The following is an 18,602-nucleotide window of genomic DNA, read 5'->3' on the forward strand; positions in this document are numbered from 1 at the left end:
CGTCAAGAAAGCCAGTCAGTTGATCATTGAATTGTTTTTCCAACACATTTGATAAACAGGGCAAAATATAAATAGGCCTATAACAGTTAGGATCAGCTTGATCTACCCCTTTAAATAAAGGATCAACATCATCAACATTAAGGAACATGGGCAGCTGTGAGGAGGGTTTATTCTCCAGGTCTTTAAACATTTTCCAGAACTTCTTGGGGTTAGACCCACAGAGAGGGAACTGCTCCTTGAAGTAACTTTAGCCTTCCAGATAGCCTGAGTCCACTTATTTCTAATTTGCCTGAATGAGAGTGTCAGCCTGAGTATGCGTGTGTCAAGCGATTTGCCAAATGGAATTATTGAGGTGGAGTAACTCTGCCAGATCTCATTTTCGTTATGGGTGCGTATTTGTTAACGATACCAATGAAAATATCAAAAAAGAAGGTCCATGCATCTTCGACAGAGGGGATCAAGCTGATTCTATAGTCGTAGCCAAAAGTTTTGAGAATGACACAAATATTAATTTCCACAAAGTTTGCTGCTTCAGTGTCTTTAGATATTTTTGTCAGATGTTATTATGGAATACTGAAGTATAATTACAAGCATTTCATAAGTGTCAAAGGCTTTTATTGACAATTACATTAAGTTGATGCAGAGTCAATAGAGTCAAGACCTCTGCAATCCGCCCTGGCATACTGTCAATTAACTTCTGGGCCACATCCTAACTGTTGGCAGCCCGTTCTTGCACAATCAATGCTTGGAGTTTGTCAGAATTTGTGGGTTTTTGTTTGTCCACTCGCCTCTTGAGGATTGACCACAAGTTCTCAATAGGATTAAGGTCTGGGGAGTTTCCTGGCCATGGACCAAAAATATCAATGTTTTGTTCCCCGATCCACTTAGTTATCGCTTTTGCCTTATGGCAAGGTGCTCCATCATGCTGAAAAAGGCATTGTTCATCACCAAACTGTTCCTGGAGGTTGGGAGAAGTTGCTCTCGGAGGATTTGTTTGTACCATTCTTTATTCATGGCTGTGTTCTTAGGCAACATTGTGAGTGAGCCCACTCCCTTGACTGAGAAGCAACCCCACACATGAATCGTCTCAGGATGCTTTACTGTTGGCATGACACAGGACTGATGGTAGCGCTCACCTTGTCTTCTCCGGACAAGCTTTTCCTTGCCTGTGATGCCCTTTTTGTGATAAGCAATGATGACGGCATGTGTTTCCTTGCAGGTAGCCATGGTTGACAGAGGAAGAACAATGATTCCAAGCACCACCCTCCTTTTGAAGCTTCCAGTCTGTTATTCAAACTCAATCAGCATTTCAGAGTGATCTCCAGCCTTGTCCTCGTCAACACTCACACCCGTGTTAATGAGAGAATCACTGACATGATGTCAGCTGGTCCTTTTGTGGCAGGGCTGAAATTCAGTGGAAATGTTTTTTGGGGGATTCAGTTCATTTGCATGGCAAAGAGGGACTTTGCAATTAATTGCAATTTATCTGATCACTCTTCATAACATTCTGGAGTATATGCAAATTGCCATCATACAAATTGAGGCAGCAGACTTTGTGAAAATTAATATTTGTGTCATTCTCAAAACTTTTGGCCATGACTATATACTGATTTATAGAGGCCAGGTCATGAAGGAGGGCTTGCTCATTAATTTTTTTTTTAGCAAACGTATATGACAAATCAAGACAGGTCGTTTCACTGAGCAGCCATTACGAACACATGTTCTAAAACACTGATCACTTAGATCAAACACAGAAAACACCAGACTGTTACCTATGAGGATTATTTGTACGGATAACATCAAGGAGAGTAAAATTTTCTAGTTGTTTGGAGTCATATCTTGTAGGATTGGTAATAATCTGAGAAAGATTTAGGGAGACTCATTGCTTTAGGACTTGGTCAGGTGGTTTAATCATGTCATTTAATCATTTTGCACGCCCAATTTTTCAGTTTTTGATTTGTTAAAAAAGTTTGAAATATCCAATAAATGTCGTTCCACTTCATGATTGTGTCCCACTTGTTGATTCTTCACAAAAAAATACAGTTTTATATATTTATGTTTGAAGCCTGAAATGTGGCAAAAGGTCGCAAAATTCAAGGGGGCCGAATACTTTCGCAAGGCACTGTAAGTTCAGATTCACTCTCCCCAACAGTGTGTGTGTGCTGGAGGCGAGCAAAAGCTCGGGAGAGAGAGGTGGGGATATCTGTACCAAACAGGGAGAGACAGGCCAGGGCAGACGGTAAACAGTAGGTGTCATACCCACCCCATTTCCCCTATGACAGGCCAGTCTGGAAAAAAAGTTTATGGTTGCAATCAGTTAAAAGGTCCCAAGCCCCACCACCTGTCCTTTACGTCTTTGACAGGCGCTACTTATATTAGTCCTAGATGTGTCACAGGTCATAACCTAGGCTTAATATAAGAAGGTTGAGTGATATATTGGACATACAGTGCATTCGGAAAGTATTCAGACCCCTTCCCTTTTTCCAAATGGTTAAATTACAGCCTTATTCTAAAATGGACTAGATTCTTTTTTTTTTACTCATCAATCCACACACAATACACCTTAATGACAAAGCATAAAAATGGGGTCTGAATACTTTCCAAATGCACCGTAGGTTATTATTCCCAGGTAGTATCCCTCAGAATCTTGCCCTATATCCAGGGTTCTGCCACAGGCTTGTCCTGGCTTTAGATAAGACAGGAAGAAATTGCTGTAAACATCGAAACAGATAGGTACCACCCAATGGAGCTCAATAAATCTGCCCATGCCCACACTGGCCATGAGCAAGACATTCTGACAGATACATTCATTTATTGAATCGTTTACACTCATGACTAATATTCCAGTGATTTAAATCATTTTACAGCATAGTGCTAGTATACAGATCAGTATACTGTAGTCTTACAGGCTACGGTCTTCTGCCTATTTATATAATAACATAGAGCAAGAGCCACAAAAGTAATGCTACTAAACACAGTCACAGAGGCACTTTAGAGCAGCAGCACATTTAACATGTATAATTATAGCAGTAATTAACAATAAGATACACATAGCTGGGCAAGATCAGTGAAGTTTAAGTATGAACGTACCTACAGTATCTTTCCTTATGCTGTGCTTTTCCAGAATTCAAAATCATGCAGATAACGTTAGGAAAAGTAAAAACACAATGTCCTTTTAACAAATGTAAGAATAAATGCTGGCATTAACTGGAACTACTGTAGTAGTTGCCATTTTAGCCGAAGACGTGTAATGGATGCATCTATAATGCAAATAAATTGGTATTTCATAACATGACGATAAATATGTAACTGAATTGCAGAGTAAAATGTGAACTATACACACACAGAAATGTAACCTGTGACAGTAACATGTGACTAACCAATAACATGAATCCCTGAGCTGAAATGTTAAATCCTGTATGGTGGTCTTTCAGCCAAACGGAGGAATAACAAAGTTGGTCACAAGGCCGTTCAAAAACGATGATATTCATCTATCCAATTTAAGAGGTACATATATTATTCATAAGAGCTTAAGTAATTGTACATTATAGACAAAGGATAAGACAGTGTTCGTAGTAAGTGCTTTGTTTTTTATAAAATGTTCAGTGTTACCATGTGGCAACCCCATCCATAAGGGACTTAGTAGATTTATACAATTTATTTTACACTAAGACAAATTTCCTCAAAGATATCCTCTATTTAAACATCCCAAAGTTCTGTTTAGAGTAAATTCAACTTTGAATGTTGATAAGTGTGTGTGCAAGCAAGGCCATGTTTTTCTCAAATCATCTCGCTCTTCACCCTCACACAACCACAATATCTATCTAACAGATGTCAACAGAAACTAAACAGCTGTAGAACAAATTCTGGCCACTACAACAACCACACGCTGTGACCATTTGTGGCTGAGGTGTTGTGCTTGAACCACTGCTTGACAATCAAACTGGTAAGGCTGGCATGGTATGTAGCAGGCCTGAGCGTTAGGTGATGGTTCCTCCTGGAGTGGAGGGACTACAGTAGGTACATACAGAGGGCACCTGTGTTGAAATACTATTTGAAATCATGTCAAATACTTCAGCTGTGCTTGCATGTTGAAATGAAATCAATAGAAAAGCCCCCAAAGTGCAAACACTGCCCATCTGGCACTCCTGGCAGGCTAAAGCAAACATTCAAGCTATGTACAAACATTTAAAATAGTATTTGAACCCAGGTCTGATGGCAGAGAGGATGTTGGGGAGTGGAGACCCCAGTCCCTGTCCTCTTCAACTGCGAACAGCATCTTCTGAGTCCCCTGGGCTGAAGCAGTTGAGAGACTCCTTTAGGAGGCAGGAGGGAGAGACAGTGTTATCTCACATGCTAAGCTGTGCCAAGACTGGGCGGCGTCATCATACAATTTGTTTTGACTGGTCTCTGCTACACTTGAGCTCAGAAAGAGAAGGGTAAGGTCAATCACAAGACACAACTTGCTGTTTTTTTTAGGGATGCACGACACTGATGCCGATAACCAATATTTAAAAAATGTTGCGTCCTTTTAAGCATTCTAGTACAGTTAAATAGTTAACACACACACACACACACACAGATGCAGCGGTCTAAGGCACTGGTTCTAATCCAGGTCGTATCACATCCGGCCGTGATTGGGAGTCCCATAGGGCGGCTCACAGTTGGCCCAGCATCGTCTGGGTTTGGCTGTCATTGTAAATAAGAATTTGTTCTTATCTAACTTACCTAGTTAAATAAAGGTTACACACACACACACCACACTGACCAAAAAGTTATTTTGTTGGCATTTACGTATGTCCCCATTACCAGTAAAACAATCAAAACCTATTTCTTTCACATACTTGCTGTGCTGTTTCGTTGTTCATTTGTTCAGTCGTTTCATTCTCAACCAGGATTTTATCATACATGTCAAGTAGTGTTTCTGTTCTGTCTATCCATGGCCTCTCTTCCTCGGTGCGCAGTCACTGTCCATTTCCATCTTGTCCAGCTGTGTATGTAACATTTCACATAAACCCTGTTTATTGTCTGCATCGAAGTAGCGGTCCTTGTACCTAGCATCGAGCATGGTGGCGACACAGTAAAGAGGCTCCGATAGTATACCACAGAATTGCTTGTTTAACCCCACGGTCTATGTCGGCAGTTTTGTTGAGTAGGCGTTTCAATGCCATGACAGAGGGTATCACGTCTGCTGCAGACACAGTTGATTGGCTTATTTCTCCAGTCAGTTGTTCGAATAGCGCTAGGAGTGTGTTCATGTTTCCAAGTTTCAAAACATGTTCTCAAATGCCATTGAAATGGCAGCAGCGGTATGAGAACCAGCACATTCTTGAGCAGTACGGCTTTCCTCAGTACAAAATCCTCGTCGACCCACTGTGCTGTCAGACTCAGCATGCTCAAAGGGCTGACATCGCTGGTCCAAATGTCGGTCGTGACGCCCATAGCAAGTAGCATAATGATTTCCATTATCTTGGGGTTAATGGATTTCACCTTTTGAGTTGTCTCTCTGAAATGTTCTTACTCTTTCAAATTACTGCTCAACTTGAAATTGTTGGCTTAGTATTTTTCTGCTTTTGTTCTGTGTAGCGCTGTATTTTTCGTGGTGTCATTACGTCATCTACCGACGTTATATAGGTATGCACGTCATCTACCGACGTTATATAGGTATGCACGTCATCTACCGACGTTATATAGGTATGCACGTCATCTACCGACGTTATATAGGTATGCACGTCATCTACCGACGTTATATAGGTATGCACGTCATCTACCTACGTTATATAGGTATGCACGTCATCTACCTACGTTATATAGGTATGCACGTCATCTACCTACGTTATATAGGTATGCACGTCATCTACCTACGTTATATAGGTATGCACGTCAGCTTTGACATCGGTTTTGCACATCAGCGTTAAACTATCGGGCTGATGCCAATGTTGGCATTTTTAACTAATATAGTCCAATTTTGATATGCTCATCGATATATAGTGCATCCCTAGTTTTTAAAATAAGTTTGCTGTAGTTTAAGGACATCAGTAACATCATAAAAACACGTGAAGAGAGACATCATTCATGCAGAAAGACAACTAACTTGGCTTCGTGTCAACTCTGCTCCCTCAGGGTCCTCGAAGGACTGCATGCTGGGTATAAAGGGGGCCAGGGGCCGTCGAGATTGAGGTGGGTTGCCGGCGCTGTAGAGGCGCGGTCGCTTCACCTGGTCGTGACTGGACAGCGGGGTGAAACTGTTCCTCCGGAGGAATGTGGTGGGAACGACGTCATTACGGACTTTATCCTGGTGAGAGAGGATGGAGCATCAGAAGTTTCACTGTGTGTGCGCGCGTGTCTTGCATGCTACACATCTTGTGAAAACATTACAGCTGAAACAAACAACAGAATATTGAAGAGGTGTTGCGGTTCCTTTCCCAGACATGTTAGCAGGGCTACGCTCAGTAAAAGGCAGTGTGGCCACTGGTCATGTTTTTGAGTGTAACGCCCACACCACATGGAACATCTGGTAAACACTGTACCGGGGACAGCACTGAGACAGTGTGGCCTGTTGATTCCAGAACTACATACTGTACTGTATAAGCAGAGCAGATCTCCAAATTAGGAGAAATTACATCAAATAGGCCCTTTGTATGGTTGAGGGTGGAAACTGTACTCTGGTCTTTTTGTGTGTGCAATTTCTCACACTATTTTGTAGATAACTGCATATTCTGAGGATTGTCTCACTACTATCTAGAACTCTTCAAACTACAACTTCCCAGATCAGCCAGTTTGTTATGACTCAGCTGGTCTGTTTTTCGTTGTTGCAATTTCTCACACTATTTTGTAGATAACTGCATATTCTGAGGATTGACTCACTACTACCTAGAACTCTTCAAACTGCAACTTCCCAGATCAGCCAGTTTGTTATTACTCGACTATTTATTGTAGTTAATCATCCATCTGACTCTTGGGAGAAAGTTGTTGGATCAGTGGTCAGAACTGGCCACACCTGTTAAAAGAGGGATACAGTATACGAACCAATGAAATTAAGTAGAACAGTAGATTGAACAGAGATTTGTCAAGGAGAACAACTCACTAATGGCCTGTCCCGGTGAGTGTTCACAGCCTCCACTTTGAGGTCAAACATGTCCACTTTACAACCTGGCCGAGAAAAAAATAACAGTCAATGTTAACCTGAGAGAGAGGAATGAGAGAGAAAGATGTGTCTGAGACTGACACAGGTTAGTCTTGGATAAGATATCCTACCGTAAGCCACAGGGGTGAGCTTTAGAACTGTGTGGAGGGGACACTTCAAGTAGGGCAGGTCATCTGTGTCAACAGAAACAAAGACACAATGACTTTATTTAGAACATTGCATGTGAGATCAACATGGCATCTCAAAAGGACTCAACCTCATGCCGTTAATGACACGTGATAGAGTTAACAATACATACATATATATATTTTTAGGGATTATATTTAGATTAGCCAATATAATTAGTCAATAGACTTCATCACTTCTCTTTCCTGACATCTGGCAGTGACCGTCAGAGGTGCCCACTGCACAGTCACAGTGTGGGTGGCTTTACTAGCTTTTAAAATGCCCCTTAAGGCACAAACTATTTTCGCAACTGAATTGGCAGACCTTAAGAGGGCCATGTGACATTCTTTTTAACCTCAACATCTATTTCTGTCCTTCATCCAGGATGAACATGAGCAAAGGCATATTTTTCACTCAGAGGTCAAGATGTGTGTGTTTGTGTGCTTGTATCCTGCCTAAAGTAATTTAGTTTCCTAACGAGGTGCTGTGTGTATCTGTGAATGTGCTTGTCTGTATATAGAGAAAGTATTCAGACCCCTTGAGTTTTTCCACAATTTGTTACATTACATCCTTATTCTAAAATTGATTAAATTGTTTTACTCCCTCATGAATCTACACATCTACACATTTTTAGAAAGAAATATCACATTTACATAAGTATTCAGACCCTTTACTCAGTACTTTACTTTGTTGAAGCCACTTTGGAAGAGATTACAGCCTCAAGTCTTCTTGGGTATGACGCTACAAGCTTGGCACACCTGTATTTGGGGAGTTTCTCCCATTCTTCTCTGCAGATCTTCTCAAGCTCCGTCAGGTTGGATGGGGAGTATCATTGTACAGCTGTTTTCAGGTCTCTCCAGAGATGTTAGATCGGTTTCAAGTCCTGGCTCTGGCTGGGCCACTCAAGGACATTCAGAGACTTGTCCCGAAGCCACTCCTGCGTTGTCTTGGCTGTCTGCTTAGGGTCGTTGTCCTGTTGGAATGTGAACCTTCGCCCCAGTCTAATGTCCTGAGCAGGTTTTCATCAAGGATCTCTCTGTACTTTGCTCCAATCATCTTTCTCTCGATCCTGACTAGTCTTGCAGTCCCCACAGCATGATGCTGCCACCACGATGTGCCAGGTGTCCTCCAGACGTGACGCTTGGTATTCAGGCCAAAAATTTTAATCTTGGTTTCATCTGACCAGAGAATCTTGTTTCTCATGGTCTGAGAGTCTTTTGGTGCCTTTGGCAAACTTCCAAATCATGTCCAATCAATTGAATTTACCACAGGTTTACCACAGGACTCAAATCATGTTGTAGAAATATCAAGGATGATCAATGGAAACAGGATGCATCTGAGCTCAATTTCGAGTCTCATAGCAAAGGGTCTGAATACTTATGTAAGTAAGGTATTTCTGTTTTTAATTTTGAATAAATTAGCAACATTATTATGGGGTATTGTGTATAGATTGCTGAGGAAAAGTTCTTATTTAACCACTTTTAGAATAAGGCTGTAATGTAACAAAATGTGGAAAAAGTCAAGGGGCTGAATACTTTCCAAAGGCACTAAGTGAGTTTGTGTGTTTGTACCAGCACTCTTATCCAGGAAGTAAGCGAGCAGGCAGCGCATGACAGCCTGGTGACAGATGACCAGCACGTTGCCTTGTCTTTCCAGCTCCATGATGACCGGCTCTAACCTCTGCACCAGGTCCTGGTAGGACTACGGAGAGAGGAGAGGGACAAACTGAGCTCAGTGCTTCAGATGAATGGGACAGATCTCTGTAGAGAGATAAGGAGTAACTGTACCTCTCCTCCTGGGTAGCGGTAGTGGTACTTGTCCTGATCTCTTAAGGCAAACTCTGCAGGGAAGGTTTCCTCAATCATCTCATAGGTCATCTCCTCACACACACCCTGAGAATCATAAATACGTTTTTTTTATAGACAATCATTATTAAATTTAACCCCTACCATGTTGTCTGTGGGTCACTATTGAACCATGGTGCTGTGGTACTAACGGCATCGATCTCGTTGAGTATCTTCCACTGCTCGTAGGGCACCCCGAGCTCTTCAGCAGTCTGGATAGTCCGTCCCAGCTGGCTGGTCCACACCTTGAGGTCTGTCAGACCATGCTGCTCCACAAAACCCTTCAGCGCTCCAGCAAACTAAGAGGATTAGAATAGGCATAGTAGGTTTATTTGTATACAGAATGTAAGAAAGATGGTGTCATACAGTGATTGTGTGTGCAAGATTAATATATATATAGAACACAGAGCAACATAGCATGAAGCGGCGCAGTAGTTTCTGTACTTTACTAAAGGAGAAGTCGAGGTATACCTTTTTCCCTTGAACAGACAGCATTCCATCGCCCCCGATGCGTCCCTCCACGTTGTGTTCGCTCTCTCCGTGCCGACACAGGTAGATAGAGTGAGAGTGCACGTGGATGTTCATCAGGTAGTACACGATCTTGCTCTGGATGTAGTCCTGCACCTTGTTTACCAGGAAGCTCCGGCCCACGTTGATGACCTGGATGAAGGACAGGTCCCTAGGGGTCAGAGGTTAAGAATGGAGGTCAAGATGGAATTTATCAGTGACCTGATAGTGTCTTGATCCTATACAGACTCATTGCTAAAGACGCTAATAATGAACATCATGAAGATCTACTCATTAGCTAAATTAATTCTCAGTACAATAGTTTTGAGAAATCAAAGAAATTGACAAGAACTTCTAATAATAAAATAACACTTTTAATAGCTATTCAGCACCTGCTTTCTGTAGGTATTAAATGGCCCGAACTGTTGAAAACAAAAGCTTTCGCAAGGCCCTGGCTGGGTCAGTAAGAGGGGAAGCAACTGTTCCTCTTCTCTAACTGGGACAATGTCCAGAGGAATTTGCTGATATGACTTGGAGGCCCAGGTTTTAGGAGAGCTCAGGCTTGAAATAAGATTGTAATTTGTACATTTCTTGAAGATTAACAGTGTAAAATCAGTGTGTTGTTTTATAAGGCTTATCATATGAGGGACTACATCTAATAATACTATGGTGAATTAGGAATAATGACCAACGAACCAAAAACGTTTTTCTGTCAGGAGATTTAGAATTGGAAATCAGACCAATGATGTTATGATGAGGAGTCAACATGGTGACAAAGCAGGCTATAATCTGAAAAAATAACTTTGTCAATCTTGTGTGTTGTCTCCAACTACTGGAGAAACTATGGAACTCTTGATGAAGGTTTGTAAATACAAATGGTATCAATTAAAGCTACATTGTGGAACTTTTTATGTACTGGTGTTTTTGGAGACCCCTCTGGCAAGAATGAAAAAAAAAGTCAAGAGTTCAACACAATTCCATAGAAACCCCGCACTCATCGGTAGTCGCTAGAATGACATCCTCTCCATACAGAGTATAGTCCGATTTCTCCCTGCTCTGTTGACAAGTATTTTTCTCAGCGCATTATGAGTCATAAAGGCCTAGCGCATTAATTTGGTGGAAAAACAACATTTTCCCCAAAATGACTTTTTAAATATATTAATACTTTTTTTATGGGTGATTTATCACGGGGTGTTGCAGCACCTTCAACACCCCTACTTCCTGCAGTTATGGGTACATTGTAAAAATGTTATAGCTAACATGAATGTCTCAGCGATCAAATATTTTACCAGGCAATCTGAAGATAGCTAACTTGGTAAAGACTTCTGAGTACTATGTACAGTACCAGTCAAAAGTTCAGACACACCAACTCATTCAAGGGTTTTTCCAGATTTTCTCCAGATGTTGTATTTAGACTCATTACATAAATATGGTTTTGCGAGAAAAAAAAATGTTGCTGCGTTCAAATATGGCTGCACTGTACCTATAGGTGCACATTAGCACATATGCTAATGAAAAAAATACTTTAAAAACTTTAAAAAAATAAAAATAATAATTATCCCCTTGTCATGAACTATAAATCAGATTCACTCCAGTTTTGGTACACTGTATAGACTCAATGAGTTAGCCTCCAATGAATTTGAGAATGATTAGTTGCTGCATTCAATGTTGGCCACGCTACAGCACTAGATGGCACCATATCACTCCAGGACTAGAAGAACTGAACCGATGGACATGGGGCCATGAAATTTGGTAGGTAAACCTTATGAATATGTACTTTGAAGCTGTGTGAATATAAAATCCCGTTAACCCTGATGGATGCACCAGACAAGTTGGTGGCACAATCGATGTCATTGGCACCATAGGACAATAGAACATATCTACTGATCAAGTGAACTTTGTCTCATGCAAATGAATGTTAGGTTTAAATTATGCAGATGAACAATGTGAAATATCGTGATTTGTACATCTGTATAATCACATATTGGTGCCCTATTATGTGGTCGGAACTAGTGAAAACTGGATATTTGATAAGGGATTTTTTTTTTATCAATATTGACTAATTATGTATACATTTCAATCAGGACTGACTAATCAGAATACTATTATGTTACTGTATAGATGTATGAATTTTATTTTAATCCTAGTACTGAATATAATGTGTGTAATTATAATCAAGAATTAGAACAATGACTGTTTGTTCCTTGGTAGAAACTAATGAACTTATCGTCAGACTGGCTAGAATGCTTATCTACACAGGGAGGCCTTGGCCTAGTCATAAATTATCTAAATGGGTGGAGGAGGATGTAGGAAGGCTTGAGAACTATACTGCCATCGTACTGGAGTGGAGGAGGGACGGGACAGTTTGAAACCTAATGACGTCCTTTTCAGTTTATAACCTGTTGTAAATTGTATCATGTTCAGTACTCTCGAGAATAAACGCTATTGCTCGATTTTGAGACTGGTCTCCGCCCATTTTATGCAAATAAGTTTCTTACAAATCCTGAGAAATGGGCTGAGTGTATTAATTGAATTGGGTAATAAACATATAGGAATTGAATTCCTCTATCAATATTTTATTCATGAAAATTTGAAACCAGAAGCTCTGCTGCTTGCGCAGTCTGCATATTACAGCTGTGAGAGTGTATTGAAGTATTTTGGAAAACTAATGTGGAGTGTACCAACTGAGATTAAATAATTTACACAAACATATTTAAACACCATAAAGTACCAGAATTCAAAGATGACCACAATATACCAACACACTAACGCTGATTTTCTTTGGACAATATTTCTAACCATTAGTCAAATTGACCCCAGAATTGTTATATAAAGTCAATATATTAAGTAATGACCTTAAGAATGATTACCTGCTGCATTCAAAGATAACCAACCTACAGCACTAGACTAAGGGCTTATTCTCACTGAATAGAGTTATCGCGACCAATGTTAACTCTAAACTGAATGCGGGTGTGCAGCTCCCCGGGACTGCCGCGCAGAAGAAATATCAGAAGGCACAGCGAAGCACCAGATTGAACTTCTCAACTTTCTAGAGTTTTGCCCATTAGTTAACACTATCAACGTTTCCCTTTACTGTGGGAATTGTGATTGAATCAACACAATATTAGCCCATTTCAATGCAACATACCAAAACAAAACTAACTATGCAAAACTAATAATACAAGAGATTTTAGTGTAGGCAGAATGCATCGGAGTAGGATTAAATTGCATTGACAGGCACTACTCAGGCACATACTCTACACAGACCAGTGCGCCATAACCAATCAGAGATGCAGTAGGCCAATATGCAAATAGACCATTGCCATATACGGATCTGTGCCGTTCACTTTGAAATGGAATGTTTTTACAGCATCAGCAGTCATGATTAGATGCGCTTGTTTTGAACTCAAAGCGAGAGATACATGTACCGAGCTGTTCACATATAACCTTTTTTTGTCTTAAAAGGGCAGTGATGTATTTTGAGACCAGCTTGAATAAGCTAAGAAGCTAATAGGCAGAGGGTAGTATAATTAGTTTTATTCTCTGTAATAATGGTATCGAATACAGTGGTTTTCAGGCAGGCTGGAGGCGCCTATATTGCTACGGTTGAAGCACATTGGGACCACTAGCGTCTCAGAGCTTTTGAACATTAAAACAAATACAAAAATATACATAATCCAGCATTAACCATTTAAAATAGAGAATGTCTTACTTGTCATGTTCATCTGGGTCTAATGGTTGGTACATGACTTTATAACATTCTATTCTCTTCAGGAAGTCCTCCATCACACTCTCTCTGTCTCTTTCTGGGTAGTCTGGGCTGGACACCTTCACATCCTGGGGAGGAGAGAGGGAGGTGCACAAGACTTATAGTGTCGAAATCCTTAAGATAATCATAGAATGTTTTAATGAGAAGTAAAACTCATAATGTAGTTAAGTTTTTAAACATGTAAGTTAATTTACCATAATATTAGCAGCAATGACATCAGGGTCGTCACACAATGACTCCACAAAAAACACCTGTGAAAGAGACCAATCTTTGAAGACATACTTTACCAAACCATTTTAACACCAATAATTGAGAAAAGTTTCTAAACCTAACCATTGTTAGGTATAGAAACAAATAATAACACTGACCTTGTAAGCATGTTCCTTTGCAAAACTAAGGAGTAATTCTCTCCTCTCTCGGGTGGTGTTTGTGGCATCAAAGACCTGAAAGACATAATCACGTCTCACTGATATCTAAAATTAAGCTTGTCTTTTCACTTTGATATCACTATTTTGTCTCCAATTACTCAAAACAGCAGAGAGCAGAGAGTAGAAACTCACAGCGATTTGACCCCCCTCTTCAGTCAGATACGCTTTGACGTCCTGCAGAGCCACCAGAGCACACTGCCTGTAGGGACACAGTGACAAAAATCAATAACAATTGAAATGAAAAATCAGTGACAACTCACTTAAATCTGACAGACATAATGCATTATGTTGCTATAAGGCATTGTACGACCATGTATGACGACCCCATTATGTCTTAGTAATATTTATGTTCAATCTGTTGAAGAACTATAGCATAGAAATACACAATATATTACAAGCCTTATAATAATAGATTAAAGGGTTTTTATAATGCTTATAACAAGTATTATACCTGTTGGTCTAGCAGCTAGCATTAAACCGAGAAAAAGGAAAATGGCGGGCGGGCGGCCAGGTGACTCACTACCATTGAGTTGCTCACTAAAAAACAAATGACATGATTTGTCTAAATCCAGTAGGGGGCCCTTATAAACCTCAGCAAGGTTTTCAATACAGATAACACCTGCTTGGGAAAACATGGAGGGCATAGTCTAGAAATAAAAGGGTTACTGTAATACTGTGTAACTCATCAAAACAACCTCATTCTTCTCCTACAGGTCCAAAAATACTATGAAGGGTGCACTCACTTCCTGATTTCCATGGCCTCCTCGTTGTCGTGTCTGAAGAAGTCATAGGACTTGTAGGCTTTCACAGCCTCTCGCCTGTAGACCCCCAGGTTGAATACTGCAACACAATACAGGTGATGAAATGCACAACATGTTCTTGTAATCAGTAGAATGTCATGTGACAGCTTACTGAACTGTGGAAGGAAGTAATGGGTTCTGCAGCGTCGCAGTTCAATTACATAATTCTCTATATTGTAAATATATCAATACAAAAAGATCCCTATGATTGCTAGTCTGCACAAAGGAATGAATTTACACATCGTATAGAGTGAATACAATAACATGAATAATGAGGAAAGTGTGGCTTCAATGTTTATCTTCCGGCAGTGTGGGTCTGTAAGTTTTGTTAATGGAAATACAGTATAGTACATACAGTGAGGCCTCTAAACTAACCCTTGGTTGGCACTCCTATCCAGTTGAGGTAGCGGGTTAGCTTCTTGGACATGTAGGTTTTCCCTCTGGCAGGAAGACCAATCATCACAATCACAGTGGGGGAGTTGGTCATGTAAGAGGCCCATGCTGTTCACACAGAGAAACATCAATCACAACCAAACAACTTACTTTGAAATGTCAATAGAACGTAGGCTAAGTATTTTACCATGACACAGTAACTCCATTATATTTTATAATTGTTTGAAAAAAAGGCCAATATAATAACATGTCAATTATTCCTTTGGGTGTATTTTTTCATCCAGACCTTCTCACTAATGGTGGCTAATGTTTTTCAAACAGCAGCTGCTTAGCTACTGACTGTCCACAGACACTGTTAAGTCCATGCCCAGAAATGTAAAATTAAGTCTGGTGTTCTGAAGGTTAGTTATTGTCGCTCTCTCTTCTTTAGTCTGTTACTGCAGATAGAAGATTCACCAACACCCATCCTCAGTCCTTTGCACACAAACCCTTGCTATTCTTAACAAGACCAGGCATTACATTTACATGCTACACATTCCTTAAACCAGCCCTGTGGCTTAAAAATTCAATGGTTACCAAGCAGCCACCCGCAAAAGATTTGTGTGTGTGAATGTGAGTTTGAGATGAGTGTGTTTGGGATATCTTGGAACCATCTCCAGTTCCTGATTACAGATTCCTCAGAGTGGACTGGACTGGCTCGTTAAAGGTCCAATGCAGCTACTTTTATCTCAAAATTCAATCATTTCTTGGTAACAATTAAGTACCTTACTGTGATTGTCAAACAAAAAGGGTGTCTTTGAAAAAGGGCGATCTCTCAAGCATGAATTTTACTAGGACTGTCTGTGCGATCTGAGTGGGAACACTGAAAATTACGTTATTGGCAGAGACTTTGGAACTCTTTCCTGTTGGTATTTAACACGTTTTCCACATGGTGATGTCACCGTGGAAGGTCGAAACTCCATCCCGCCAAACAGGCAGAGATTTTAGGTGGTCTTTACAAACAGCTCTTACACTAAAAGGGCATTATCATAATTTCACAGTATTATTCTAACCTCATAGTGTGGAAATATATATAAGACACACGAAAATCTAGTTTTGACTGTACTGTGCCTTTAATGCTAGACTTATTTAACTGGGGGTGTTTGCAAAAAAGCATGCACTGATGACTGCACACATCACATCTAATCTAGTTTGAACTGAAGTGTGAAAAAAGGCGCTATGCCTATAGTAAACTATCAGAGCACCTTTCACATGCTGTATGCAGGTAGAGAGACAAAATATGCCTAGTTTCACTTTGCATGAGAGGAAAGCAAAGTTTGCCAGCGAGGCACTTACAAAAAAGGACATTTTGTGTTAATAATCTAAATTTTCTAAATGTTAGATTCTGCACTGCCAAATTCAATTCCATTTAATCAATGTAATTGCCTATTCTCAGAGGAACATTGGTTATGCAACAGCTTGCAATGAATACTCAAAGATCAGGTTGACATTTAACCTAATTGGGTTAATAGAGGAAAGGGACCAGAATAGACGGGAGTATATGAGGCTAGCAGACAAGACACTAGTACTTACAGCATTTCTTCAGTACTTCATTAGCCCTGAGTTCCGTTCTCTTTCCCTCTGCTGAACTTTCCAGAACTGCAGTGCCTTTCTGCTGGCTGGCAGCCATGATGCTAGTAGACACAGCACACTGTCACTATACTGTCCAATGACTGGTCCTTTCACGGCAGGGTAGCCTGGCTGGGGACTCTCTCTGGGACTGAGAGGTCAGGACACTAGCTAAGTGAGGTCATCTCTGCAGAGGATTCTGCAGATAACATAGTTGTTTAGTCCATCTTCACAGATTGCTTTAATTGTTTACTTTCAAATAACCATAGCAAGCTAGCTGAGTAAATATTTTTCACAATTAGTTTATCTAGTTAGCCTATAAATACGCCTAGATATTGTTACAGTGCAAAATATGTCTAGCTAGCTAAGCATAATACATCCCCTTTACATCTGAAGAAAGTGACCGGTTGGTTTATTTTTTTCACACGTTCATATGACACGCTTGTTCTATCTAAAACAACGTGAAGACATAAACCCGGTTCAGCTACAACTTTAGCATGGTTTTTACTGCAACGTCATACTATGCAACAAAAACAGATTATCCTCAGCACGACGGATAGTTTACAGAAGCACTTACCAAAATGACAACAAGTGAGTCGACAGACACAATGTATCGCGAGTCACTTAGTAACCACTCAGTACAGTAGCTATTTCATCTGTCTGCTGTCGAGCTCCGAGGTATTCTATTGTTTGGCTCCTCCCCCCGGACACTGCGGGAAGGAAATCAACCTGCGCACTGACTAACGATGGACACCCGTAACACAGATAGAACAATGAGACAGATATTTCATCGGATGTATGAATGTGAAGCATGAAAAAAAATTAAACAAAATAATAACAAAAAATCTAAATAAATGTGAAGCAACCGCCTGACATTGGTAGTAAGAGGAAGCTCAGTGGTCAGCAGTGGGAGAAGATGGATTTTGACCGAAATTCTGCAAATTCTCATCGATGGAACATTTGATCTCAATTCCGTTTTCTGTTCCCAAAACTACAATATGTTATGAACAGAGTGGACTAGGTTTTGTAGACATTACCCTTTGCCAAAGTTGTAAAAAAATCGCGTTGTTTAGAGGGAGTGCAAAGGCGAATTGAGTTATTGGACACACGCACTTTCCAAGAGTAGACGTTCTCTAGCGGAAATATGCAGATTTATGCTAAAACGGGCTAATATAATCTCACTAGCTCGTGCTTGGCTCTGCCCATCTCTTTGCTTGTTCTGCCCACTATGACTCATGTTCCCATTGGAAACGACAGTCTGTGGTCCATCTTAGTTTAGTTATAAACATCTTTGCTGGTAATCTTCTTCGGTGGGGTTTGTCTGCGGTTGGCATCCGCATTACCCCCACCTACTGTACTGGAGTGTGGGCCAGAGAAGGATAAACTAAATCCTACCCGTGAGCCCCGTTTCTCTTAAAAAATTGAAAATATGTGAGAATGTATCTTATGACCTTCTAGTCGATATACTCTTTAAACTAATTCCCTGTATCCCCTTCTCCCTCATACTAAATCTCAGCCTCTCTTTTCCTTTCCTGCTGCCCACACTGTATCAATACACACTCCGCTGTTTCTGTTTCCTGGCAATAATCACACTTTCCTATTGGATGCTTTCCTATAACATGAAAGTATTATTCAATCGGCTGTGTCCCACCCTTAATTTGTAAAAAGAGCCTCCTCTCCTTTGTCCCCTCCTGCCGTCCTCCCTGAATTTCCTCTGTACTTGAAACAAATGCCTACTCTTAGTATCTCTATTACAATGCTCCTGCCATCTCTGCACCATCACTGTCCATATCAGGCTTTTTCCCACTGCCTTGCTCATTGAAACTACAACATTAACATCCCCACTACCAAGTGCTTGTTTAGCCAGTACATCAACTGCCTCATTCCCCTCCACCCCCACATGGTCTGGGACCCAAGTAACTCTTATCTGTATACTCGTGT

At 40.6% G+C, this 18,602-nt stretch overlaps 1 protein-coding gene across 2 annotated transcripts; it reads right to left on the minus strand.

Moving 5' to 3' along the window:
* Window positions 1–2,744: 2,744 nt before the first annotated feature.
* pfkfb2a (6-phosphofructo-2-kinase/fructose-2,6-biphosphatase 2a) lies at window positions 2,745–17,415 on the minus strand. Of its 2 annotated transcripts, none has more exons than XM_024384466.2 (16): window positions 17,239–17,415; window positions 16,626–16,726; window positions 15,036–15,161; window positions 14,604–14,700; window positions 13,993–14,059; window positions 13,801–13,875; window positions 13,627–13,683; window positions 13,376–13,500; window positions 9,628–9,835; window positions 9,309–9,455; window positions 9,100–9,204; window positions 8,884–9,013; window positions 7,258–7,320; window positions 7,088–7,152; window positions 6,095–6,295; window positions 2,745–4,316 (listed from the first exon to the last, which is right to left on the minus strand). In XM_024384466.2, exons 2-16 carry the CDS (start codon window positions 16,720–16,722, stop codon window positions 4,263–4,265), a joined length of 1,617 nt encoding a protein of 538 aa, XP_024240234.1. In that variant the 5' UTR covers window positions 16,723–16,726; window positions 17,239–17,415; the 3' UTR covers window positions 2,745–4,262. The 2 variants fall into 2 exon arrangements, with proteins under 2 accessions (XP_024240234.1, XP_024240232.1); XM_024384464.2 differs by having other exon boundaries at window positions 16,626–16,860.
* Window positions 17,416–18,602: the final 1,187 nt, after the last annotated feature.

Source organism: Oncorhynchus tshawytscha, linkage group LG22 (genome assembly GCF_018296145.1).
Source record: "Oncorhynchus tshawytscha isolate Ot180627B linkage group LG22, Otsh_v2.0, whole genome shotgun sequence".
NCBI lineage: Eukaryota > Metazoa > Chordata > Actinopteri > Salmoniformes > Salmonidae > Oncorhynchus > Oncorhynchus tshawytscha.